Raw genomic sequence first — 25,428 nt, 5'->3', positions numbered from 1 at the left:
CCATTTGTTGACCACATGTTAGATTCCGAATAGAGCCGTTTAAATAGAATTTAGAATGCGGAATACCAAAGAAGAACCAGGTGTCTGAGTATCCATTCAATAAGCATGCCCAGCTGAAGAGAAAAGCTTGGTAATTAGTGTTAGGCGACGATCTGATCAGAAACTGCGAGGAATGTAATATCCAAGAAATTGTAAATAGTTTAAACTGGCAAATTTGTCTGCTTGTTTGAGGTAAATAGTTTGTTGCACAAAATCTTACAAAGGGAAACTGTTTTTTTAGCCTTGAGGCTCTTACATTTGACAACATAATATTGTATTTAATCTTAATTATTATTCAAGTTAGTTACAGTTGTTTGTGTATCTACATGTATCTGTGATGCATTAAGCAAAATAAATTGTATTGACTGTATTGTATTATTGTATTTAGTGTTAAGACTAATTAGTCTTAGCACTCTTTGTTACTTGTAGCCAAAAAGGCAGGAGGAAGAACCAGGACAACCAGCTAAGCAGCAATCAGTGCTGTAGTAGTAGGAATAGTAATTAATAATAATAATAATAATAATAACAATAATAATAATAATAACAATAATAATAATAATAATACCAACAACAACAACAACAACAACAACAACATTCATAATAAGCAATCGAGGTTGAGCGAATGTGGGGGCTTAAAACAACAACAGTCCCGGTGGTCTTGGGAGCCCGTGGCACCATCAAAAGGACATGGAAAACTACACCAACAAAATCCCTGGCAACATCAACATTCATGAACTCCAGAAAATAACTCTTCTTTCTACAGCCCACCTTCTTAGGCGGGTCGTCTCCATCAAGTAGAAACCCTTTGGCGTCCCTAAGTCAGATATTATATATCTTATATAATAATAATAATAATAATAATAATAATAATAATAATAATAATAATAATAATAAAAATAATAATAATAAAAATAGTAATAACCTTTTTTGCTAATTTGTATTCGCATGTTGAGCTTTCAGTAAGCCACTGCAAATTTCTATTTTCATGTTACTATGTTTTTGTTGAATGCAATGGCGGGAATAGACACGATAATGATGAAAATGATTATTGGCAATGCTTGGTTTTAGTTCCGCGCTTTGTACGTTGTATCACATATTTAAGTGCTACTTTGAATGGCCAAAAAACATATTTGAATCAGTGGGATCGATAAAATAATGGTTCAGTTTTGTTAACAATAACCCTACTAGTGCACAGAAACTAATATTAATTATGTTTTACTGCGAATGACTCGGATAGAAAGGGATAACAACTTTAAAAAGTTGGCCAGTTTTTCTAAGTTCCCAACAACAAAGTGCTTGGGAAAGTACAGAAGTAATAGAGAGTAACCTTTAGGGTGAAATGTTGAGCTTCAGTCGCAAATTTTTGTTTACACTGTAAAATGATGAAAAGATGAAAAGTCAACTGGCTACTAGTTAATATAGTAAGCTTTAATTTATGTCATCCTCCTCAAGCCCTTTGTAACATCAAGGATCTTAAACATTTTTTTGAAAACAAGCAAGTTAGGCCAATTCACTGTTCATTGTTCGAAAAAAAAAGGGCAGCAGAAAAATAAAACAACAGGCAGCGACAAAAATGAACGATGATAACAGAACTGAGCTTAAGTATCATATTATCTAATTCAATTCACAAAAGTAAGCACATGCTTTTGATCGTAGCATTGAGCGTTTAATATAATATAGAGTTGGTCCGTTCTCGATAATTCTCTGTTAAAAGAGTGACAAATATTCACGTCGCTTTCCGCTTATCATTTCGGTGCCGATCCAGCCGTCTAAACCAAACGGCGCGTAAGCGACCGCACAAGCTGAATCTGTAAAACGCCGCTGAAGAAGACATTAACGTCGAAACCGGTCCGGAAAATTGCTTGTTTTGGCTTAGACGGTTGGATCGGCACTCAACCATAAGTACCAATCCTTAATTTCTAGTGCGCAACCGCAAAGGAAGGCTCCGTTACATGAAAAAGAAGTGGGCACCTTCTTTAGGCAAGAGAGTTTCCGTGCAAATTATATAATCGCTTGTCTAGATGGAGCTGTAAGACGTCTGGAAAAGGTGACACCAAATACTTGGACTTCTTCATTTCTAAGCGCGCGCATTCTCAAAACAAACAAGAGAAAACTCCAGCACACGCGAGATTTTGCAAGATGTATTTCAGTCAAACGTCTGTAATTTATTTTTTGTCGGGGATTTAGCTGCTATCCGTATTATCGGGGTGTCCGTAACAGTGAGGTGCCCAGGCAACATACAATAAGGTGATAAAACCATGGATTTATCCCTTCCCACTCATACCGCCGTTTTCTCTATTTGCTGTCTCTATTTGCTGTCATGTTTCAAACATTTCATCATTCCCAAAATATGCTACAATTACAAACTCACAAAATAAAGTATTGCAATGGTCTTCACTGCTCTTTTTCGATCACACTCATTAAGGTAAACATGCATTTATCACGATTGAGGTTTTCACTTTTTACAAGTTATAAACAAGGAAATTTCAATACTGTGCCACGTACAATGGTCTTCTCAAGAGCTCCTTATAGATTGTTAAATAAATGCCTCATATCGGATGATTACATCTCCGACAAAGACCTAACCCACCCGTCGTTTGGTCCACGCAAGCCTGGTTTTTCAAACTTTAAAACCTCAAGTTAAAAAGTTCCATTTTATTTTGACTCCGTGAACATAAATCTAGATTATCATTATCCAAATTTTGTCTGTCCCTGTAAATTAATACCGTATTTATTCGATTAATTGCCCTGTGCGGATATTTAATTTGGGGCCCATGAGGGCGAGCGCTTACTGTTTTTATAACATTTTCAACGAGCGGGGACATTTTAAGAGAATAGCAAAACAAGGGATAACAAGTTTATTTCGTTTCAACAAGAGAAAACAAAGTACAAAAGCTAAAATGAACAAGCCATAAACAATTAATTTATAAGTTCATTGACTACCGTAGCTTAAACCAATTTTAGAACATGTACACAACTGACGTGACTCATACTTCACGCTTGGCTAGTACAGAAATGTTTTTGTTGTTGTTGTTGTTGTTGTTGTTGTTGGGAGGGAGTGGGGCGGGCGATTACTAAGTTTTGGGGCTGTCAGGGTGGGCGCTTATTCGAAGGTGGGTGGTTAATTGAATAAATACGGTATCTTATACAGGATGTGGCCAGCGTTTCATTTTGTGTTTAGACGCTTTAAAGGTATACTAAACGTTTGCTCTGTTTCTTCTTTTATTCCTTGTTTATTTAAAATTATGTAATTCCATTATATTAATTTTCCTTTAACGTGTAAGTCTTTTTCTGACAAAACATCCCAAGCTCTGAGCGCCGTGTCACATTTAGTCCAAACTCCTCGTTGGCCCTCGGCGGTAAAAGCGCGGGTATCTATCCACATTTTGGCACCAAAACAGGCTAATCGACATAAACGCCGGCATTAAATATGCGGATATCTCCCGAACATTTAAAAGTCAAAATCAATTCTGCTTCCACCAGAATGTCATCTTTCAAAATTTGTCCGAAACGAAACTGCATATCAATCGTGGAGTATTTCCTTGTGTTGCCTGCAAAAGATAACAAAATAAGTGACAGTCAGTATTTTCCGGCCCGGCATCGGTGCACTGCACACACTCCCTGTTCTATTCTTTGATCCATGGTCGCGGGGAGATCATCCCACCCTTTAGCGATTAAAATTCGTGGTTTGGTACCTTTTAGGGTGCTTAAATGTAAAATTACTTTCGTCAAAGGCATGGTGGTACCTTTTTGGGGGTATTGAAGTGAAAATATGAGAGGAAGTTAATGTCAGTCAATTGATTTGGTACCTCTTATAAGGTAAAAAAGTGTTGAGACCACGCCTATAAAACATTTCTGGTACCTTTTTTAGGGGTTCCTTTTAAAATTTCAGACGATCACCGCCGTCACTTTTCATATGGCACTCTCTACCCCCAACTCCGCCCTCCTCCACCCCTTGAGGAGGATACTTTGCTTTGGTCTTATTCATAACTAAGAAAAAGAAGAAAATACACTTAAAGTTCATGATCGATTCCTTGTACTTTCCTACCTAGCAAAAGATGAGGAATGTCTCGTCGGTGGACATATTCAAGGAGTAACACTGCAACAGCAAAAAGGTAAAATTTGCCTTTTTCTGCGGTGGACCTTTGTGTAAACAGCTTTAGTCACGGACGTTTTAGAGGGCCGGACAAAAGCGCTTACGTTTTTCTCAGAAACAATCGTTTCACCTTTGATATCAAAACTTCTTTCTGAAAAGTATATGCGTGTTTAAAAATATATTTATTTACAGCTCTTGTAACCCATCGAAATAGAAACATATGGTCAGAGATATTAAAAACTTAATGAAATAAATTGAGTTAAGAAATATCTCTATATTTAGAAAAATCGCTTGTCTGTCACGCGCCGTTTTCATTTAGGGTTTTTTTTCGAAATCATTAGGAGATTCATTATTCAAGTAATATCTGCAACACAATTTTATGAAAAGGTGCAATTTTCTGAACAAGTTCCAAAAATATTAAGAATGACGGCTTTGTTTGGTTGTTTACTTTTGAATGTTTGTTTCCATTGTTTCAGAAATTGACTTTGACAGTTCCCGCCCGCCCATAATTCCCAACTTCCACATCTTTTTGTTTGACAGATGTGAGTACAACGAATAATCCGAAAGTATGAAGTTTAAGTTGATTTTCTTCTTTTCTGTGGTCTCTGCGACTGTTGCAGTAACAAACACAACATACCGCGACCATGGATCAAAGAATAGAGCAGGGAGTGCCTCACAACATTCCAAGGAGATTGGGAGGTTTCCGCTTCACTCTTACATGAAACAAATTTACTACACTCGAGCTCGAGGCAATAGAAATGGAAGTTTTACAGTTTCAGTACGAAACCAGAAGATTCTCGCTACTTCAATTCGTGGTTTTCAACCAGAAATGAACGGTAGGTTTCCTTTTGCACGTTCAGTAAATAAGGTTGTTGTTCCATTGCCGTTAAGAACCATCGCCATTATCTTGTTAGTGGTGACTTTTTCATTTGGTGTTTATAAATAGGAAATTCACTCCTGAAAAGTTTTATTTCCAAAGTGGGATGAAAATGTACTGTGTTTAATCTGTGTTTCCTCAACCGAGAGTATTACATGTAAATAAAGTTAGCATGCTCTAAAATTGTCGTTTGGATTAAATTAAATCAATGGTCATAATTCGCTCCTCGTTTTACACGGTTGGAAATGTGTCAACATTGCTATTCTGTTTTCCAGCCAATGTGTTTCTTCAGTAATTTGTGTGTAAAATATGTTCTTCGTCAACGTTATTGCAAGTACGGATTTTCTCGGGCGAACACGGATGCAAACCTTTCTTTGATTTGGTAATGCTCAATGTTTACACGCCAGATAAGACAGATGTCACGATAAAAAGTAAAAACTTCTGGAAATTTATACAATTAAGTCGCGAATAGGTATTAAACATTTAGGAAACACAAACTTGTGCATACTTAATCTTAGGCGAGTGCGTGTTTATAGGGCCCTGAAACCGGAAAGAGCCGAGCGTTGCCATTTTAAATGAATGTCGGTGTTCTCCAACACGTCTTTAACATATCTAAATAGTCTAAATACGACAGCATCTTTCATGGAAGCAAAATTTGCTTCTGAAAAGGCAAAACATTTACAATTTCGTTTCACAAAACATGTGGGAAGGACTTAAATTGGGAATATTTTGGAAGGCTATGTTGCCTATAAAAAATGGAGCATTTCAATCTCACAAAAATATTCTGTGATGCATCCATAGGAGATCAGAAAATAATTGTTGGCACATATTTTATTATCTTTCGCAGGCACCAGAAGAAAATACTCCACGGTGGATATGCAGTTTCGTTTCGGACAAATTTTGCAAGATGACATTGTGGTGGAAGCAGAATTGATTTTGACGTCTAAACGTTCGCGAGTGAGCCGCAAATTTCATGTCAGCGTATATGCTGATCAACGTGTTTCAGCGCCAATTGACAACATGTGGATAGATTCCCGCGCTTTGCCGCGGAGAGCCAACGTGGAGTTTGGACTAAATGTGACACCTGCGCTGAGAGCTTGGAGTCTTTTGTCAGAAAAGATTTACACTTTTAAGGTAATTTAACTTAATGGGATTACAAAATTTTAAATAAACAAGCAAAAGAAGGAAGAAACAGAGTGAATTTTTAGTGTTTCTTCAAGGGTCTAGGCAGTCATCAAAGCTATTTTAATTAGCTATTTTACTTGAGCTTTGAGTTGAGAGGCTGTGAACAAGTATGACACGTTTTCTTAACAGCATCTAACGGCTTCAGGGTGCCATAACTTACTATAGTTAGTTGGAAATTGAAGGGAAAGTTTGCAAATTCTTTGAGTGAATAGTGCACATGAAGGTCAGAATCTGCAATTCAAAGCTACCGACGTCAAACACGTTTGTGTTAGAGTGTTGATAACTTTGATACCAGTTTCCATAAATGTTTAGGGCTGGGGTTGGAGGGGGTCTGGGCTGCACCCTCCCACCCTGGCAACCCCCCTCCCCCACCCCCACCCACACACATTATTATGAAGAATTATGAAGAAATCAATTTTTTAAGTTTTTATTTTTTGGGGAAAACTGGTATGGTATATTTTCATCATATCAATTAGACATAATTATTATGATGAAAATCTGCTACCCAAATGCCATACCAATAAAGAGTAAAAAAATTAACCGTACGCTTTGTAAAGAAGAAAAGGATCGAAGGAACACTTGTTTACTAATAAAAGAGCACGTAGAACTTATCAATTACTTTCAATCCACCCAAAAGTGGCACTGAGTTTAGCCTGCACCCTACGATCTGATAAAGGTAAATATCAGATACACTGTTGACAGAAACTTAACAAAAAAAATAACTTCAGGAAAGCAATGTCCACAGAGAAAAAAGAGTTGAGTTGCCAAACAAAAATTTAGAAAAAAATATTGAAAAAGGGCCAGTAGCATCAGGGCGCAGTTGTTCAAAGCCCGATTAAGCTAATCCTGGATTAACGTGAACTTTGATTCGAGTTTAATACCTAATCAATAAAGATTCTTCCAAAAGATTTTTGTCCTTCAATATTGACTTAGACTTCTCTTTACCTTCAGCATGACATCAGCCTTTAAACCAATTTTTAACGAGCGTGATGAAGACCTTAATTAACTTGTAATCGTGGATTAGCGTTAATCGGCTTTCGAACAACTGGACCCAGGTCTATTGATAATTTTTGACCAGCTTAAAGACTGTAATGAACCATCTATGACAACCATGAAGACATAATTCAGTTTTTATACTCTACGTTTCAGAAAGCACTGATTTAAGACAGTTAAATAAGTGAAAAAATAATAACCGAAAGAATTTCAAGAATTTCAAAGATTAGGGAGTGCGTTCGGTGATCTCGATCCCAGGCTCCCTCTTTCTCTCTTTTGCCAAGTTGGTGCTGATGTCATTTGCGGGGCCAGATACGCATTCCAAAATCTATTTATTCATTCGTTGATCGATTGATTGTCCCATACAATCTAGACTCCAAACGCAATAATGAGTGCGTTCTTTTAACGTCGAACGCAGTTAGTAGATGTTAGGTTATAGAGTTGCCAATAAGTCGAGCTCAGGAAATTTTTTGTAAGAAAAACTAGATACAGTCCACACACCTGCGCTTGGGGTATCGAGGAGCGCGAGCAAGATGGGAAGTTAGGGTTCAACGTTCATACCAGTTGCTGTTTGACCAGCAGTGAGAGAAAAAGGATTTTCTGACATTAGACCTTGAAAATTTTATACGGGTGCTTAGTATTTTACGATCCCGTGAGGCCCATGCAGGTCTATCTATCCCTATAACGTTTGCAACAGCTATTGCGATATGACAATTTACATGTAAATATAGAAACAGGCAAGGGGCCAAGAAATACTCATTAAAGAAAGCTCCGTCTAAAAAGCTCTACTGTATTCATATGAAAGTTTCATATGAATAAAAGCTACAAAGACATGAAAGCTCCGTCCCTGTGCACCAGCGGCCAGCAGGTTTCATTTTGGTAAATTAGGTTCAACACAACCCCCTTTCCCGTGAAAAAAGTTTGCTCGTACGCTGATGTGACTGTTTTTACGAAACCGTACGCCTTTTACACAGTCATTTTGGGGTTGTAAAAATTAGAATTGGCAGAAAAGGTGGTCCGCTATAACTCCCTTGAATACCAGTTAATGAATTCACTATCCAGCAACTTGAAACTCTTGTAAATTCGGAATTCCGATCATTACGTGGAATCTAAAGTCCAGGAATTTATTAGATTACCTTTTGAGGGTAAGGGTTACAATTTCATGTTGGAGGAATGCCTGATTAAGGATATGTTCTTATATCCCTAGTTGAAGGTGGAAAATATCCATAAGAACATCAACGATACAGCTTCCATGTTAAATTTTTGGAGGTGCTTCAAACACGGTTATGAACATGGACCTTTCCTGGTGCTGTACGCACAATCCAAGAACCCACAAAGCAAAGATGATACTTGGAAGTTGCTGACAGTCAATCCACACACATTTTATCCCAATCCAGTGAATACTACTGAGGCCAGGAACAGCAGCGACATTACACAGAATCAAAAACATCCTGGAAAAGGTGATGGCAGGTCTCCACGGAATCCAACCCTGATATGTTACCAGGTGTCATTTGCGATCAAAATGAGAGACTTTTATAGTAATGTGATCCTGCCAAACATTGGTTTTCTTAACTACTGTGATGGTTACTGCCATTTCCCAATCCAAAATCACTTGACACCCACCATCCATGCTGTCATCTGGGCATTGTGGTGGAAAAGGAATAGCAATTCGTATCCACCCAAGAAGCCACTGTGCGTTCCTACTAAGCTGGATTCCCTAGCGGTTATTATTTCTGACCCAGAAACTGGGCAGCTTATACAGAAAGAGTGGCTGGAATTTTCAGCCAAAGAGTGTGGCTGTCGTTAATGTTACAGTAGTAGTTACAACTAGTAGTTGACTGCTGGCGTTGTGTTAAATGTCTGTCAGCATAAAACCCCACTTTTACAGAGGTTTTCCCAAAGAAAAGGGGGTAGAGTTAAACAGTTTACCCTCCTATACCCAAGAGAGGCTAAATTCTAACAGAAACTCATACAGCGATTTTAAAAATACCAACTAAAGGGATTGAAATATTTTTTTTATCGTTGTATTGTCTAAAGGACTTTGTTGCCGAAAAGTTCCTTTTAAACAGACACTAAGGATTTCACCCATAGCTCCAAAGCACCTTCCACAGCTTAATTAATAGCAGTGAGGTAAATTGAATTCCTTTTTAATTAATGGATTTGAGGCTATTATCTACAGATTAAGACTAAAAGCTCAATCAAATTTTGATCTCAGCAGTGAACGGTCCAGTCTTGCCTTAATTGTTCAACAACCTCTGTTAACTCCTTAGAGCGAACCTATGTAATAGGAAGACATAAGAAAGAGGTACATCTTGTGTTTCCATCGTGAAGTCCACTTTAGACGCACCTGTCCAATTACAAACGACATGAGATAGGCTGCCATATAAATTACAGATTATCCTGAGAAAAAAAAATAAAACCGGACAATTTCCCGTCGCGGTCCTCAACCAGTGGAAGCTCACTAATACGCCGCCATGTTGACTCTTACCTCATACTTTCACTATTCTGGGAAATGTAATGTTGTGTTCCTCAAAAAAGATCCTCGCAGTTATTTACACAACGCAAGCAGTTGCGAAAAGAAAGCCCGAAAAACATTCAGGCCTGAACGGAATATGTCTTTCGAATCCCATTCAAGCTTGATTTTATTTTAAAGTTTTCTGTTTGAAACTGCTTAAGTAGCGTAAATAATTGCGAGGGTCTCTCTTCTATTTAATCTGATCTGCAGTCCAAATATATGTTTGTATTCACCTTTTCACTTTGTTGAAGTCAGCTTCACTCAAGCGTCATAAAAAATGGGTATAACGACACAAAGAAAGCATCACTGCGGTTTTTCTTCATGTCGTTATGGAAACTTCATTATGTTTCTGTTATATCGTCAAGTTGTTCACACTTGTGACAAAACATCAGATGAATGTTTTTTGTTGTTGTTTTTCCTTGGGCGTTATGTTGCTTGGTAGTTAGTGCCAGACTTACTAACAGACTTCGTACAATACGTACGTGATGAACTTTTGTCGTCCATCCCAGTCCCAATTAAGGCCTTAATCGTGAGTTTTGTGTCAAAAGTATCTACTAGCTACAATAGTATCGATGAGAAGTTGGTCTATGGAGTTTGTTCTTAGGATAACGAGGTCGCTTCTTTAGCAAAACGTTTTGTTGAGTTCACATGTAAAAAAGAAGTGAATAGGGAGAAGAAATGTGTTCAAAGGTTTGGAAGTAAACAAGTCAACAAACTAAATGAGTTACGTTTAGGGTGACATGAAGGGAAAGTGTGACTGCAAGGGATTTTTTTAAGGTAATTTAACTTTGCGAGTAAGATACTTCTTGAATTTAGTTTTTTTCTTATTCTTATCGAATACGCTAAAACTGTTGCTTTTTAAGAATCTTTGACACGTACAATAACAAAGAAAGCCAAGCCAGACATACAGGAAGAAAGTGTAGATGGTTATCTTATTTACTTCGCTTTTTGTTGTTGTTTGTTTTCTGTCCTGTTTGTTTATTTTTCCTGAGCAATATACCTAGCACGCTGTGTATAATTAAACCGTTTTACTTAAGATAGGTTATTAAATTAAAATGGACACTTTGCCAGGTCGTACGTGGAAAGAAAGAAACTGTCGTCCACAACTAATTAATCCAGTATTTCTCTGCCATTCCGGGAGAAAGGAGGGGGAGGTGCAGTGGACTCGGAATTTTTGGTCGGGGGCGTGTGGCTCGGTTTTCCAAACCATGATCCTATTCCAGACCAAAGTATGTAATTTAAAATACAGACCCATTTTCATTCTTTCAGACCAAGCTGTTTCAAATCGATACCCTATTTTAGACACAACCGCTTCAAACCCATACCTTTGGCATCTCACATACCTATGTAGCTTATATAGGGAAATAAACACCCACCCTTACCCTCCACACACACCCAAGTGGGGTCTGCAATATTCAAACCAACACTTCAATGTTGGGCCAGCTGAGGTACCTTCTTCGCTTAGACATTGCTTAACGTTCGTTTTCCGTAAGTTGGGAAATAATGTGATGCTTATTAAAATAAGATCATTGAACTTTAAAGTATTAACGAATCAATATTTTGCTCGACTCAGTTTCCTACTTGACTTGGAAACAAAAAAAAGAGAAAAAAATATGGCGACAAACGATATCTCATTATTTAGAGCGTTAAGGCTGGTTTCCATATGATCGCGGATCGCAGATCGCAATAAGGTCTGCGATCGTCTGCGATCATATGGAAACCAGCCTTTAGATAGAACATGGTTCTATCTTCTGCGATCGTCTGCGATCGCGATCGCAGGATCGCAGACGATCGCAGAAGTAGTTTCCATATGATCGCAGACGATCGCAGACCTTATTGCGATCTGCGATCCGCGATCATATGGAAACCAGCCTTTAACTTCACTTTAATTGTTCAACAACGTTTAAACCGCTCTAAAAAAAAAAAGACATGAAAAAATGCTTCTTCCATTCGTTGGACATTCATTGTTACTTAGCTTTTTGCCGCACCTGAAGAAGGTTAGTTTTTGTCTAACCGAAATATTGGGCAATAAAGTTATTTTAGCTGTCCGATCAGCTTTGCATCTAATTTTACATTCATTGTTAATTAAGTTGGATGTTTTTTCCCCGAAGTTTTACAGTGGTTACCAATAACACGCGACCTACTGTCTTCAAAAGAGTTGGATATAGTTACGTTTTGGTGGACGTCAAAAAAAGAAAAGCCGTTGAAATTATTTTGAATGCTGGCTAGATTCCAAGGTAACCCGGCAGGAAACTAAGAATCTTACCTCGCTAAGAGAAGGTAAACTTTATTTAAATTGCCAGATCAAGGGAAGATGAAAGGTCTTTTTAAATTTAAAATTTTAGTTTTCACAGCTGCACGTGATAATTTGCCCACTTGCACAAATCGCTGATTTTGCAAAATTATTACGGTAGCGATTAAAATTGTTTTTTTGTTTTTTTTTAATACGGCTCCATCTAAACCGAATGCCCCTTCTTTTAGATAAACTGGCCTGGAAATCAACTTTCATAAAGTTTACCATGTATAAGCGGATAAAACTGCCAATTTCTTTGTTCTGTTGCCTTCAAATGTTCTCAGAATTCAAAATAATTTCAATGGCTTTTCTATGATTGACGTCCACCAAAACGCAACTTTATCGGAGTTTTTTGAAAGCGATAGGCCGCGTGTTATGGTAACCGCTTTAACAGCTGACATTTTGCTGTCGTTTGTGGTTAACTCTATTGATTCTGCGTTCTGAAATTTCGCTTCGAATTTCATGTTATGTCATCGTTTGTTCATCTGTATTTCAATTAAGATTATGCATAATAAAAAGAAAGTTATCAGAATTCGATTAATTTATCACGGTGACGATCATTCTACGTACGTTTGTGACTGCTGAATCGAAAGCTCTACCATGGGCGTTCTTCTCGTTCAATTGCTACTAATTTTATACGCCCTGAAGTTAAGCACTGCAGACTGTCAAGGGAAATGTGAGCAGAGTAGTGGCAGCTTTGGCCAAACAGGAATAAAACATCGTGCCATACTGGGTCACAGCTTTAAGAACTTCACCGTGAAGAAAGCGTTTGACTGTCATGTGAAATGCTTCGATGAGAGATGCAGGTGCCAAGCATATCAAATGTGGAACAATCGATGTGAGTTACTGGATGAAGACAGGAGTTCGGCTCCAGATGATTTCGCAAATAAATGGGGATACTCCTACTTTGATATGGATAATGAGTTTGTAAAACAGGTAAGGGATATGAATTCCATATTTAAGAATTAGATCATGGGCCGACCTTTCTTATGAATAAAAAGTCAACGAGGTGTCTTCGAGTTGTAAATGTGCTGAAAGAAAAGCAAAATTCGTATTTAAATTGTAAAAGCTAAGTGGCACTGAGTTGTGGCAAACTAAATCATTTACGGTGTATCTCCAAAAAAAATAATGAAGAGAAATTTTACAACATTTCACAACATTCACGACACTCACGAATTAACAGAACGTAACGATGAATGTTTCTTAAACAGTTATTTTGTAGTATACATATGTCAATGTGCTTATGCAAATTTTTAACTAGCAAACTAGTGTACCAAAATCAGTTCGGCTAAATGGTCCAGGGCTTAGTTCCTCAGTTGAAATGTAGGAGGTTTTCTCTTAAAATTAAACCGAAATATTGGAAGGTCATTTTCCAACTTTTGTTAACGATTCTTATAAAATTTAAATTTAGACTTCTGGTCATTTGAGTAGCAATATGACAGTTATAACGTGGCGCTAGCGCTTATATCGCATACGTCTTCAAAAACGTTTTTAAATGGATGGTAAATTGGAAAATGGAAGAAAATGTCTTACAAGTTACAGGTGACTTCGCCTCCATTTGAAAACAAATTTTCGTTGGAGAAAATTTTATCTAAGTTTCAGAGTAAACATTTCTCGTTAAAAATGGCAGCTCTGTAAACAGCTATTTTCCTAAACGTGAGTTGAATAAATTTAAAATTCCATTTTAAAATAACACTCTGAAGGCAAGTTTATCAAAGCAATGCCCATCTATTCGGCACGCACTAGGCGCAGTTGACGTAATGTTTTGCAAATAATTTTATTTGTGGCAATGGAAACTAGGCTTACTTTGTACGTTGTGCTAGCAGATTTTCGAGAAATTTTAGTGAAGTTCACGAAAACATTTAACAATTATTCCACAAGCGCGCGTTGGATATTTAACAATTAGATTATGAGTTCGAAATTTCTATCGCGTGTTTGCCCTCATCAACTATCACGCGATAGAAATCTAATTGTTTTAGTAAAACTCTAATAGTCGTTCAAAACTTAAAAACAAGCTAAGACAGGTTCTAAACACCAATGAAATACCAGTTAGGCCTTCGCGCGACTGAACGTGATATCTTCACACCTGAAAAGATCGCCTCTGCTATGGTTACATGATAAACCGCGCCTTTGCAATGATTTGGTATTTCGTTGGTGTTTATATAATAAACAGAACATTAAATGGCCGCTTGGAGGTACAAAATTTCTCTTCTCGTGTTGAAAAATATTTTACTCGTTCGCAGCGCTCACTGGTGAGATATTTTTCAACAATTGAAGAAAAATTTCGTATCTCCGCGCGGTCATGTAATATCCTCTATAAATAAGTCACGCCAGGCATTACTTACTCAACTCACTGTCTATTTTTAAAATAAATAGATCCCAAGTTCTCGTGCGCCTGTTCAGTAATAGATCACAGGTGACGTCAAAATGTGAAAAGAACAACACGAGTTGGAGGCGAGTGTGTCAGTGATGTTCTTACCGCAATTTGACGTCTTCGGTGATCTTTTACGGAACAGCCGGACGGCAACTTGGAATCTATTTGTTTTATACAATTAACAGAAAGGAAACATGACAAACTTGCCTCGCAGCGCTTGGCTGTTCGATTTGTGCCAGTTCAGGCATTTTCAAAGTCACCAACGCTACTTTCTGTGTCGGCTTCTTCTTTTCTTCTTTATCGTACTTGTAAACAGCTGCTTCCTCTAACTTTTTTCCGAGGCCTTCGCTTACTCAAAGCAGAATAATCGAGTAAATATTTTCAAAACTGTGAGTCTTTTCGTTGCGATAACATCTGCTTTGGAGATTTGTTTCGGGCAATTTTGTTTTAGGCAATTTCAAATAGACAAGAACACTGTACTTTCGCCTTAGTTTCTTCTTTTTCTTGTTTGTAAACAGCTCCAACCAACCTTTTCTAGGGGCCTTCACTTGCTCAATTCGAAATAATCACGCCAACATTTTCAAAACCGCGCGCCATGTTGACAAAACAAAGAAAACAATTTTCCCGTGACGTCATCCGTGTCTGTACTCTAATAGATCATAGGTAACGACCAATCACAGCGCGCATAGTATTCATTGCATTTTATAAAACAGAATAGATAGTGAGTAGCGTAGCCAATAAGAGAGCAGCATTAGTGATAAAACACTAGTAGATTTATATTAAGAGATAATAGATCGCCAACGAGGCGCGTAGCGCCGAGTTGGCTATAATCATATCATATCCAACACAATTAAGAAATATTGCTAGATCTTGCTGATTTCACTTTGCAAGTACAACCAGAAGATAATTTAATGGCCGCTATTTCTCGGGCATGGTATAATAGTTCATATACCATGACCGCTGAGCCAATCAAATGCCTGGAATTGCATTATACAATGAGCCAGATTTTAATCATAAGTGTTATTTGGTCATTTTACTCGCGTTTTTTTTTCTTTTTTTTTTTTTTTTTCTGTAAAATTAATTGTTTCGAGGAAACAAAAGCAAAAGGAAAACTGAACTTGAAATAGATTTGAAAAAATTCAAATGTCAAGCAACTCGAGCCCTAATACCCGAGTGACATATCTGGGGTGTTCAGTAATGAAAGACTGAAGGCATTTTTGTTTGATTATGTTGCTGGTACTTCACATTTATGTCGTATCTAGAGTTAAAATCATGAACATGTGCAAAATGAGCATTATACAACCATTTGGGTACCTTTTTGGGTTAACCGAGCATCTCAGTGGACTGACAAATAAGCTAAAGCATGTCAATGGGGAACCAAAACCATAATCTATAAAAGCCTTATAAAAATGCAATCTATCTCGAACTTTTTATCCCTAAATACAAGAAATTCGTAAGCCTATTGACCTATGAAATAGTCGATAAAACATCACGTGCAATGGTTTTAAATCCCGATAAAACCTCGTCCTAATTAGTATGCGGTGTTTAATGTTTTTCCCGTATGCTAATTTCCAACGTTCACAAAAGCATCATCGTTATGAACTCTCTTGACACACGCTTTTCCAGGAATATTTTTGAAGCCGTTCAATAAACTCGCAGCACGTGTTTTATTGGGTATAAAACCACTCGGCTGCGCCTCGTGGTTTTAAATCCCAGTAAACCACTGTTGCTCGTATTTTAAAAATAACATAATTTTGCGACTTATTATTTGATTAATTTACCTACCATCATCCCTATGGCTACTTGTTGGTGTCTTAATTATGTCACAGAAACTGATTAAAATGTGTTCCGTCTTATCTTTAAGATTTCAGTGAACAACGCATGCTCAGATCAAACATGCAGTAACCAATGTTGTAACCAAAGTCCGTGCGCCCATGGAGGCTCGTGCACTGAGCTATGCGACCACGCCAAACACAAGTTCAACTGCACTTGTACCGCGGAATTCTATGGTAAGCTTTGTAAGAAACGTAGACCTACATCTTGTAAGGATCAACTTGAAAAGGACAGAGGGAGCCAGTCTGGTCTGTATCTTTTGTTTGATTCAACAAGCAAGTCATTGTATGAAGTCTTTTGCGATTACACGTCTGAAAACGGATTCATTTGGAATCTGATCGAGTCTTTCAGCTTGGCTAACAACCACGAGTTTGCAAGCAAGCCATTTTATAAAGACTACCCTGTCAATCAGAATTCCGTTACCTGGAATAAGTTTCGCTTATCGTGGTCAAGGATGAAATCCATAGCTAGCCACTCCACGCATGTGCGCGCCACATGTAACTTTAACACTGATGGACTTAATTACACTGATTACTTAAGAGCCAAACTGAGTAATATTGACGTCATTAGTTTGAATTTCGACGGATGCAAAAGGTATGAATACATCAACATCAGGGGCTATAATTGCCATAATTGCACGGCCGACTTTGTTCAAAGAAATAAATGGCACGCACACGTCGACTCCTATTACGGATCTCAGAAAGGTTGTCAGTTTAACAGTTCCCTCGAAGGCGCTGTGAAGATGAAGCATGGCGAAGATAACTTCGGATGGTACAATATAGTTAATCGTGTACATAGATGTACAGCAAGCGCTAATTCTACAACTCAGTGGTGGATTGGAGAACAGTAAAAGTTAGCTGCACACAGCTGCACGTCAAACGAGGATTACACTGGAGGCAAGAAGTGGATATTTAGTTTTTATATATTAACAGACTAAGTTAGAAATTTACCAATTGTTAGAGGCAATAAACGTTGAATGCTACAATTTGTTGAGCATGTTATGTACTTTCAATAGAGCCTGTTAAATAAAATGCAAAATGTGCACACGCCAAGGAAGAAGCAGGATTCTAAACACTATATTATCATCTCTCGCATCTCTTCCAAAATTCTTCCAATCGGCATGCACAGCTGAAGAGAATAGCTAGACAAAAAGTTTTAAAAGTAAATTAATTAGTATCTGACGACGGTTTATTTAACAACTCCAAAAAAAAAAAAAACGTAATGTTCAAGAAACTGTAGTACGGCTTTAACTGACACATTTGGGGGCTTCACACTAGAGCTTGTAAGTATAATCTAAGTGCACTTGAAACCTACTTGAGTGTGAAGGGGTAAAACCTACCAACTTGAACTTTACTTAGTGACCATGGAAACGTTCGTAGTTCAAAGAAGCCGAAGTACGCCGCCAAGTATGGCCAACACCACACTTGAGAACGTACTTGACCAATAGGAAAAGGGAAACCAACTAAAAGCCACGTGCTGCAGTGCCAGGACAGATAAACATTTTGTCGTGAACTAAAATTAATCCCAAAAAAAATCAAAATGGATGGCTGGAGATACGCCTCGCAGTTTGAGGACTCCATGGAACAGTCTTTTTTGTAAGTAAGCACAAATGAGAAGGAAAAGCCGATACAAATAGTTAAACTTACGATCTTATTTGAATTTCATCTTTACAGACAGCCTGAACCATCGATTTTCAGTTCAGAAGATGTCGCCTGTCCTTTTGTTTTGTCGCCAAGTACTCGTAAACAATGAAGTACCTATAATGTCAAAACTCTCTGAGTGAAAATTAAAGACAAAATAAAGATTAAACAACATAAAACGTTTTTCCGTTGCAAAGGCTTCTTGATTTTCCGGCGGGCAATCGCATTTCTGATTTTACCGCGAACGATGATTGACAGCTTGTTCTTCAAGTGTATACTTTGTCACCAGGTGTGAAGCCAAGTTTTCTAAAGTGCGACTTGAGATTTTCAAGTGCATTTGAATCAAGTGCTTACTTGAAACTAACTTAGCTTATAGTGTGAAGCCAACAATTTTGTCTTGCAACTAGTTTTTGCACAATATTGTAAAGATAGAAATACGCGTAGTGTAATGAAGTTTTATGACGCAGCTTATTGCATTTATCAATGAAGGCTCGAGCAAGAGAAGAAACAAACAGAAATTAAGTTAAAGAAAGGGAAAAGAAGAATAGGAGTGAACAAGAAGTTAGCTTTAGAGACAAACTTTCTTGTGTTGGGGAACTGCTGAAGGATGGAAATGTATAAGAGCGACAAGGCAGAAATCAGTGCAGACCAAGTAATGATGGAAACTGCCATAAGACTAACGGAGAAACTGCGCAATGAATTGGCTGAACTCAGAAAAAAGAAGCCTGGAGTCGTAAACGTAAGCTTCTTGACCAAAGTTTGCACGAGGGGGTGAGGCATTCTACCCCAAAAAGTCAAATAAGCCATTCAATTCGGCAAAGACCAAGAAGATACATAAATAGTAATGGAAAAGTCGCCCAATTGACGAAATTTTTCTCCAGCAAAGCTTACTGAGTAAACTGGTGGCTAAGCAAAAACAACACAGAAATGCCATGTATTATTAAGCAAGGCTGTTTCCTTGTAATTGTTACTGTTGTATCAGTTAGTTTTTTTGTGGTTACACTAAAGATCAATCTGGACTGCCTGGAGACAAGGTTGTGTTGAATTTGACGACAGAAGGGAAGGTTTTGTCAATTATTACTTTAGATATAATATTGAGAACAGTCAGCTGGCACACTATGAGCTGCTAAATTTAATGACAATGAACAACATTATGTATTTGTGGAATAAATTGATAAGGAGTGGGAAGAAATATAACTTTGTTGTGTCCTATTTTTTCAGATTTTTTCGTAAAATTATCCTACATTTTGGAAAAGAAGTGTCTTGTAGTCTTATAAAATACGACATGGAAAATACTTAATTGATACCCTGCTTCAAAAATTCATTTATAATTCATAAGCCCATTGACCTATCAAATGGTCGATAAAACATCACGTGCAGTGGCCTTAAAATCCGGGAAAACCTCGTCCTTATTAGTATGCGGTGTTCAATGTTTTTCTCGTTTGCTAATTTCCAACGTTCACAAAAGCATCATTGTTATGAACTCTCTTGACACACGCTTTTCCAGGAATGTCTTTGAAGCCGTTCAAGAAACTCGCAGCACGTGTTTTATTGGGTCTAAATCCCGATGAAACACTGCGACTCGTGTTTTAAACATTACTTAAATGTTTTGGTTGGGTGCTCCTGACAGTTCAGAACTTTCTTCACTTATTTATTTGTTTAACATTTGTAGTGAGGTAAAAAAAATAACGTGGCGCGTATAAAAATGAGATTATTTAACTTTACAGTGTTAAGTAATCATTTAGCGATTTTTAATTTTGCACAATTTAATGAATTTTTTCTCGACCCAGTTTCCTACTCGACCTGGAACCAGCAAGAGAAAAAGATAGCTAAGTTGTTATTAAATCAAAATATGACGATAAGCGTTCTCTCAACATTAGGAGTTCTAACATTTAATTAATTTTTTTAAAAACGTTTAACGTTGATAAAAAAAAATATGAAAAATGCTCTTCTGCTAGTTTTTGGACATTTATTGTTACGTTAATTTTTTTTTTTAATTTTTTTTTTTCAAGTTTTAACATTGTCTGTTCAGCGATTTTTTCCCATCTTTGGCGATCTATTCTGCTGTCGGAAATTTCGCTTCGAATTTCATAAAGTCATAGTTTGTTCAACAGCAGGTGAAAATTATATGTAAATAAGCTAGATTTAAAATGCCTTGGCTCAAGCAAACATATATCTTCTGTATTTCAATTAAGATTATGGATCATGCGGCAAGGAAAATATCAGAATAAATTCGACTTATCAAAGTAACGATCATTCTATGTACCTTAACGACTGATGAATCGCAAGCTATATCATGGAAGTCACAAAGGGTGTAATTCACGTTTTATTGCTACTGATTTTGCACGCCCTGAAGTTAAGCACTGCAGACTGTCAAGCTAGGAAATGTGGGCAGAGTAGTGGTAGCTTTGGCCAGACAGGAATAATTAAAAACATCGTGCCATACTGGGTCACAGCTTTAAGAACTTCACCGTAAAGAAAGCGTTTGACTGTCATGAGAAATGCTTCGATGAGAGATGCAGGTGCAAAGCATATCAAATGTGGAACAACTGCTGTGAGTTGCTGGATGAAGACAGGAGTTCGGCTCCAGATGACTTCGTCAATGAAAATGGATACACTTACTTTGATATGGATAATGAGATTGTGAGCGAGGTAAGGGATATGATTTCCTTATTTAACAATTAGATCATAGGCCGACTTTTCTGTAAACGAAAAGTCAACGAGGTGTTCTGGAGTTGTAAATTTGCTGAAAGAAAAGCAAAATTCTCATTTAAATTGTGAAAGTGAACATACAAGCAGTAGTTCTGGCAAACTACACGATTTAGCGTGTATCTCCAAACAAATAATGAAGATTTTACTTCTACAGGGCATAGAATACAACATTCGCGACATTCACGAATTAACAGAACGTAATGGCAAATGTTTCCTTATTAATCAGTAATTAGAAGAAGGCATACGTTAGTATACTTATACAAAACTTTAACTTGGCCAAACTGCACCAACATTTCGACGAAAAAGACTAGGACTTAGTTCCTCAGTTGAAATGTGCGATGGCTCTCTTTAACTAATTAAACCGAAATATTGGAGGGTCATTTTCCAGCTTTTCTTAACGATTCTTATGAATTTAAATTGAGACTTGTGGTCATTTGAGTAGCGATGTGAGAATAGTATATAGCGCTGGCGCTTATACCGCATACATCTTCAAAAGCGCCATTAAATGGATGGTAAATTGGAAAACGGAAGAACTGAAACGTCTTACAAGTTATAGTTAACGTTGCCTCCGTTTGAAAACAAGTTTTCGTTAAAGAAGATTTTATTGAAACTTCAGAGCAAATATTTCCCCGAATAAAAATGTGTTTGGCAGGTCGGTAAACAACTTGTTTCCTGAATATAAAGTTGAATAAATTTGTTAATTTCATTTAAAACGATACTCCAAAGGCACATTTATGAAAATAGCCCACATAATTATCACTTGTCAATAGTCGGCTTAACACAGACTTCGCGCACTTGAAGTTGCGAGGACGTCACTCAAGCAAATGAACAAAATTACAACAAAACTAAGACTTAGAGTTTTGCAAATGATTTTATGTATAGCAATGACAACTAGGATTTGTTGAATTTGTGGCGTCACGGCAAACATAAATATATGATACAGACCGAGGGCACAGATTTTCTCTATACGGACTGGGTTTTTAGTTTTTAAGATGATCGTCGCGCTGTCACTCTTTAGTTAAATTTTGCTTATCCAGAAAGCCGTACGTATAAACCTCAGAGAAAAAGGCTAGACTAACGAAAAAACAGACTTTGAACATCTCCTGGAGTAACAAATGAAAAAAAAAAACCTGTGATATTTTATAGCAAGCAGTACAGAAATAAACTAAACAACCTGAAAAATTCACACAATCAAGCGAATAAATGTTCTGCGCAAGCTTTGTTTTGATGAAAATGAACCACATTTCAGATTTTTACATTCAGTTTAACGAAAGTTATTTAAAAAAGACTTTTAGTGCAAAATACTCAGACATCTTACTCTTTTCCTTTTTATCTTATTATTTTAAGCATTTGTGTTTGTTCTCTGTCAAGATTGTCACAAATCAATGCTAAAATTAGAGAAGTGTGTGCAAGAAGAATTTGTCAGGGTTTATAGCAACCATACACTGTGCTGCGAGGCGTTTGTTTGACTATTTATGCAAACAATCATTTTTGTGGCGAGATTAGAAAATAAAACTCCAAGGTAAATAATGAACATGGATCGTAAAACTAAGTTCAAAAGACTTGTCTGCAGTTAGCATTATTATTAAGCTTAAGTCAAATGACGAACCAACACTGCAAGAAAAACTACAAAACAGCAAACTAACCAAGTTTTGTCAACAAAATGAACTGAATGCTCACCTCTTTGGATAACAACCAATCCTTTTATTCCATTTCTGAGTTTTTCGTTCCTTTTACAACATTTAGTGAGCAAAAAGTTTGTCTTAAAGAGAAAAAGAATTCAACGTTTCGTCGCGCAGGATCGAAGTAAAAATGACCACTTCAAGATTTCCCGCGTGTTGTTACCGTGACCGTGGTCAGAGATTGGAAAAATCTGCCACTCACGGACCCACAAAGATTTTACGGCTTTCAGGATACCGCTCGCTCACAAAGAAAAAAAAAATGTGAAAAGCAACTTACTATCTCCGCTTCCACAAGGTGCAGCGAACCCACTGAAACGGCAAAATGCTGTCTTTACGGCTGGCATAGGTCATCAGTCGCTGTCTTTTACGTTGAACTTTGCTTATTCTGCACCTTCGTTTTTGTTTTCTTTCTCTCTCCCTTCTCTTATTTCTACCGCTTGTCGAAATATCCAACGAGTACATGATTTTATAGCTTTCTTCAAAAATTTTCCTTTGTTTTTTTTTTTTAAAAGCCAGGTGGCCACGCAACTTCCCGCCGGAAAACACGCGGGTTGCAGCACAGGGTTAACTTGAGCGTGGCATTTCACAATTGCTTACATAAGGGAGCGGACTTACGTACGTACGTACGCACCCATGTACGGCCGGATGGAAGTGACATCATAACCAAAAAAATTTTTCGCATTCATGGGTATGCCAATTTCTCTTAGCTATGGGGCTCCGCACGCCCCTTCGGTGCGTGGACCTCCGCGATAATAAGCATTCTACAGTGGACTGACAAATAAGCTGGAGCATGTCAGTGGAGAACCAACAGAATAGTGTAGGAAAGTCTAATAAAAACGCAAGCTGTTTCGAACTTTCTATCGATGAATGAAGAACAAAACGCTCATACTTTTCCTGTTTGTATATTTCTGCGATTCATAGGTTGGTTGACTTATTCCATAATTATTCCAATCACTACTTGTTGCTACCTTAATTATCCCACAAAAACTTATTAAAATGTGTTCCACGTATTATCCTTTAGATTTCAGTGAACAACGCATGCTCAGATCAAACATGCAGTAACCAATGCTGTAACCAGAGTCCGTGCGCCCATGGAGGCACGTGCACTGAGCTATGCAACCACGCCAAACACAAGTTCAACTGCACTTGTACCACGGAATACTATGGTAAGCTTTGTAAGAAACGTAGACCTACATCTTGTAAGGATCAACTTGAAAAAGACAGAGGGAGCCAGTCTGGTCTGTATCTTTTATTTGATTCAACAAGCAAGTCATTGTATGAAGTCTTCTGCGATTACACGTCTGAAAACGGATTTATCTGGAATCTTATCGAGTCTTTCAGCTTGGCTAACAAAATCGAGTTTGCAAACAAGCCATTTTATAAAGAGTACCCTGTCAATCAGAATTCCTTTACCTGGAATAAGTTTCGCTTATCGCAGTCCCGGATGAACTTCATAGCTAACCATTCCACGCATGTGCGCGCCACATGTAACTTTAACACTGATGGACTTAATTACACTGATTACTTAAGAGCCAAACTGAGTGATATCGACGTCATGAGTTTGAATTTCGACGGATGCAAAAGGTATAAATACATCAATATCAGGGGCTATAATTGTCATAATTGCACGGCCCACTTTGTTCAAAGAGATTATTGGCACGCACACGTTGACTCCTATAGCAGATCTCAGAGAGGTTGCAGTTTAACAGTTCCCTCGACGGTGCTGTGATGATGAAGAGTGGCGAAGATAACTTCGGATGGTACGAAACAGTTAATCATGTACATAGATGTTCAGCAAGCGCTAATTCTACAACGCAGTGGTGGATTGGAGAACAGTAAAAGTTAGCTGCACACAGCTGCACGTCAAATGAGGATTACACTGAAGGCAAGAAGTGACGTCAAGTGGATAATAAGTTTATGTCTATTAATAGACGAAGTGAGAGAAATGCGGCTGGTTAGAGGCAATATGTGGTGGTCATTTTTTGACCATCTCAAATATTTCAGATTGAGCCTGTTTAATAGAATGTAGAATATGCACATACCAATGAAGAACCAGGTATCTTATGCCCGTTTGTATTATCATCTCTCCGTCTGAGGAAAATCTTTCAATAAGTATGCGCAGCTCAACAGAATAATAATGACCGTATTAATAACGACCGTTTATTACTCACCATTGAGTTAAAAACTGAATTACAAGGATAAAATACAAGCTTTGAAAATTAACACTGCTATAATAATACTCAAACAGAACAAAGATCCTCGCAGTTACTACGTAACTGCGTAGTGACTGCGAGGATCTTTCTTCTGTTTGATCTTTCATCCGCAATTCAAAATGTATGTTTCATATATTTACATTTATTTATTCATCCTTCAAGGGTATATTACGAACTCATAATATGACGAGCTCCCAGTTGGCTTGATAGCTCAGTTGGTAGAACACTGCACCGGCATCGCAGAGGTCATGGGTTCGAATCCCGTTCAAATAAGCCTGAATTTTTTTCAGGCTTTCTTTTCGCAACTGCTTTAGTTGCGTAGTAACTGCGAGGATCTTTCTTCTGTTTGATCTTTCATCCGCAGTTCAAAATGTATTTTTCATATATTTACATTTATATAATAATACTATAATTGTATACAACGCTATGATATGAAATAAGTCCATTTACCAACTGCCCTTGATAAAAGGTAATAATTATATAAATGAGCTGGAACGCTTTGTGCGGCACATGTTCCTGTTGTTACATTCTTTGGTATTACAGACCGTCTGTGACCTAAAGTTGTGGCCGTGGGTCTGACTCTGCTATTGGGTAGTAGCTACCTAGCTAGACAAAAGGTTGTAGAAAAAAGGTTGTAAAAGTAAATGACGACGGTTTGTTTTACCAACTCCAAGACTTAAAAAAGAAATATTCAAGAAATTGCAAATATTTTAAACTAACAGATTTGTCTTCTTTTGTTTTTGAGGTCACTAGTTTGTTACACAAAATTGTACAAATAGAAATTGAAATAAAAATAGAAATGCACATAGTGTTGAGTTTGAAGATTCAGCTTATTTTATTTATCAAAGAAAGCTCGGGGAAGAAGGAGAATGGGAAGGGAAGTCAAAAGAAGAAGAGAAAGCAGAAGGTGCAAAAAAAAAAAGCAGGATGGACGCTCTGAAGGAAAAAAAGTTCTTCTTTCTGGCAAAAATAACAA

General features: G+C 37.5%; 2 protein-coding genes, 1 long non-coding RNA gene and 1 pseudogene across 3 annotated transcripts in view; 3 read left to right on the top strand and 1 right to left on the bottom strand.

Moving 5' to 3' along the window:
• The first annotated feature begins 4,703 nt into the window (after positions 1–4,703).
• Positions 4,704–8,997, top strand: LOC146454934 (bone morphogenetic protein 10-like). The gene is made up of 3 exons (XM_085094952.1): positions 4,704–4,971; positions 5,860–6,146; positions 8,398–8,997. The coding sequence occupies exons 1-3, from the start codon at positions 4,704–4,706 to the stop codon at positions 8,995–8,997; spliced, it is 1,155 nt and encodes a 384-aa protein (XP_084951078.1).
• Positions 8,998–12,598: 3,601 nt separating this feature from the next.
• LOC146454933 (uncharacterized) lies at positions 12,599–17,941 on the top strand. The gene is made up of 2 exons (XM_085094942.1): positions 12,599–12,934; positions 16,237–17,941. The coding sequence occupies exons 1-2, from the start codon at positions 12,599–12,601 to the stop codon at positions 17,053–17,055; spliced, it is 1,155 nt and encodes a 384-aa protein (XP_084951068.1). The 3' UTR covers positions 17,056–17,941.
• Positions 17,942–19,165: 1,224 nt separating this feature from the next.
• Positions 19,166–25,428, bottom strand: part of LOC146454926 (uncharacterized) — a 44,891-nt gene continuing 38,628 nt past the window's right edge. The window contains exon 2 of the long non-coding RNA XR_014859149.1: positions 19,166–19,648. This is a non-coding gene — a long non-coding RNA (uncharacterized LOC146454926). The remainder of the gene's footprint in view (positions 19,649–25,428) is intronic.
• Positions 20,369–24,118, top strand: LOC146454932 (uncharacterized; annotated as a pseudogene).

The sequence above is a fragment of the Pavona decussata genome, unplaced genomic scaffold (genome assembly GCF_977016875.1).
Source record: "Pavona decussata unplaced genomic scaffold, jaPavDecu1.1 SCAFFOLD_297, whole genome shotgun sequence".
NCBI lineage: Eukaryota > Metazoa > Cnidaria > Anthozoa > Scleractinia > Agariciidae > Pavona > Pavona decussata.
Note: the sequence above shows the minus strand (reverse complement) of the source record. Positions and strands in the feature narration are given on the sequence as shown.

Bases quoted from the DNA above. Each gene is read 5' to 3' on its own strand.
- LOC146454934 (XM_085094952.1), top strand. From the start codon at position 4,704: ATGAAGTTTAAGTTGATTTTCTTCTTTTCTGTGGTCTCTGCGACTGTT. The intron at 4,972-5,859 runs GTAGGTTTCCTT...TATCTTTCGCAG, and splicing joins TTTTCAACCAGAAATGAACG to GCACCAGAAGAAAATACTCC. The intron at 6,147-8,397 runs GTAATTTAACTT...TTATATCCCTAG, and splicing joins AAAAGATTTACACTTTTAAG to TTGAAGGTGGAAAATATCCA.
- LOC146454933 (XM_085094942.1), top strand. From the start codon at position 12,599: ATGGGCGTTCTTCTCGTTCAATTGCTACTAATTTTATACGCCCTGAAG. The intron at 12,935-16,236 runs GTAAGGGATATG...CTTATCTTTAAG, and splicing joins ATAATGAGTTTGTAAAACAG to ATTTCAGTGAACAACGCATG.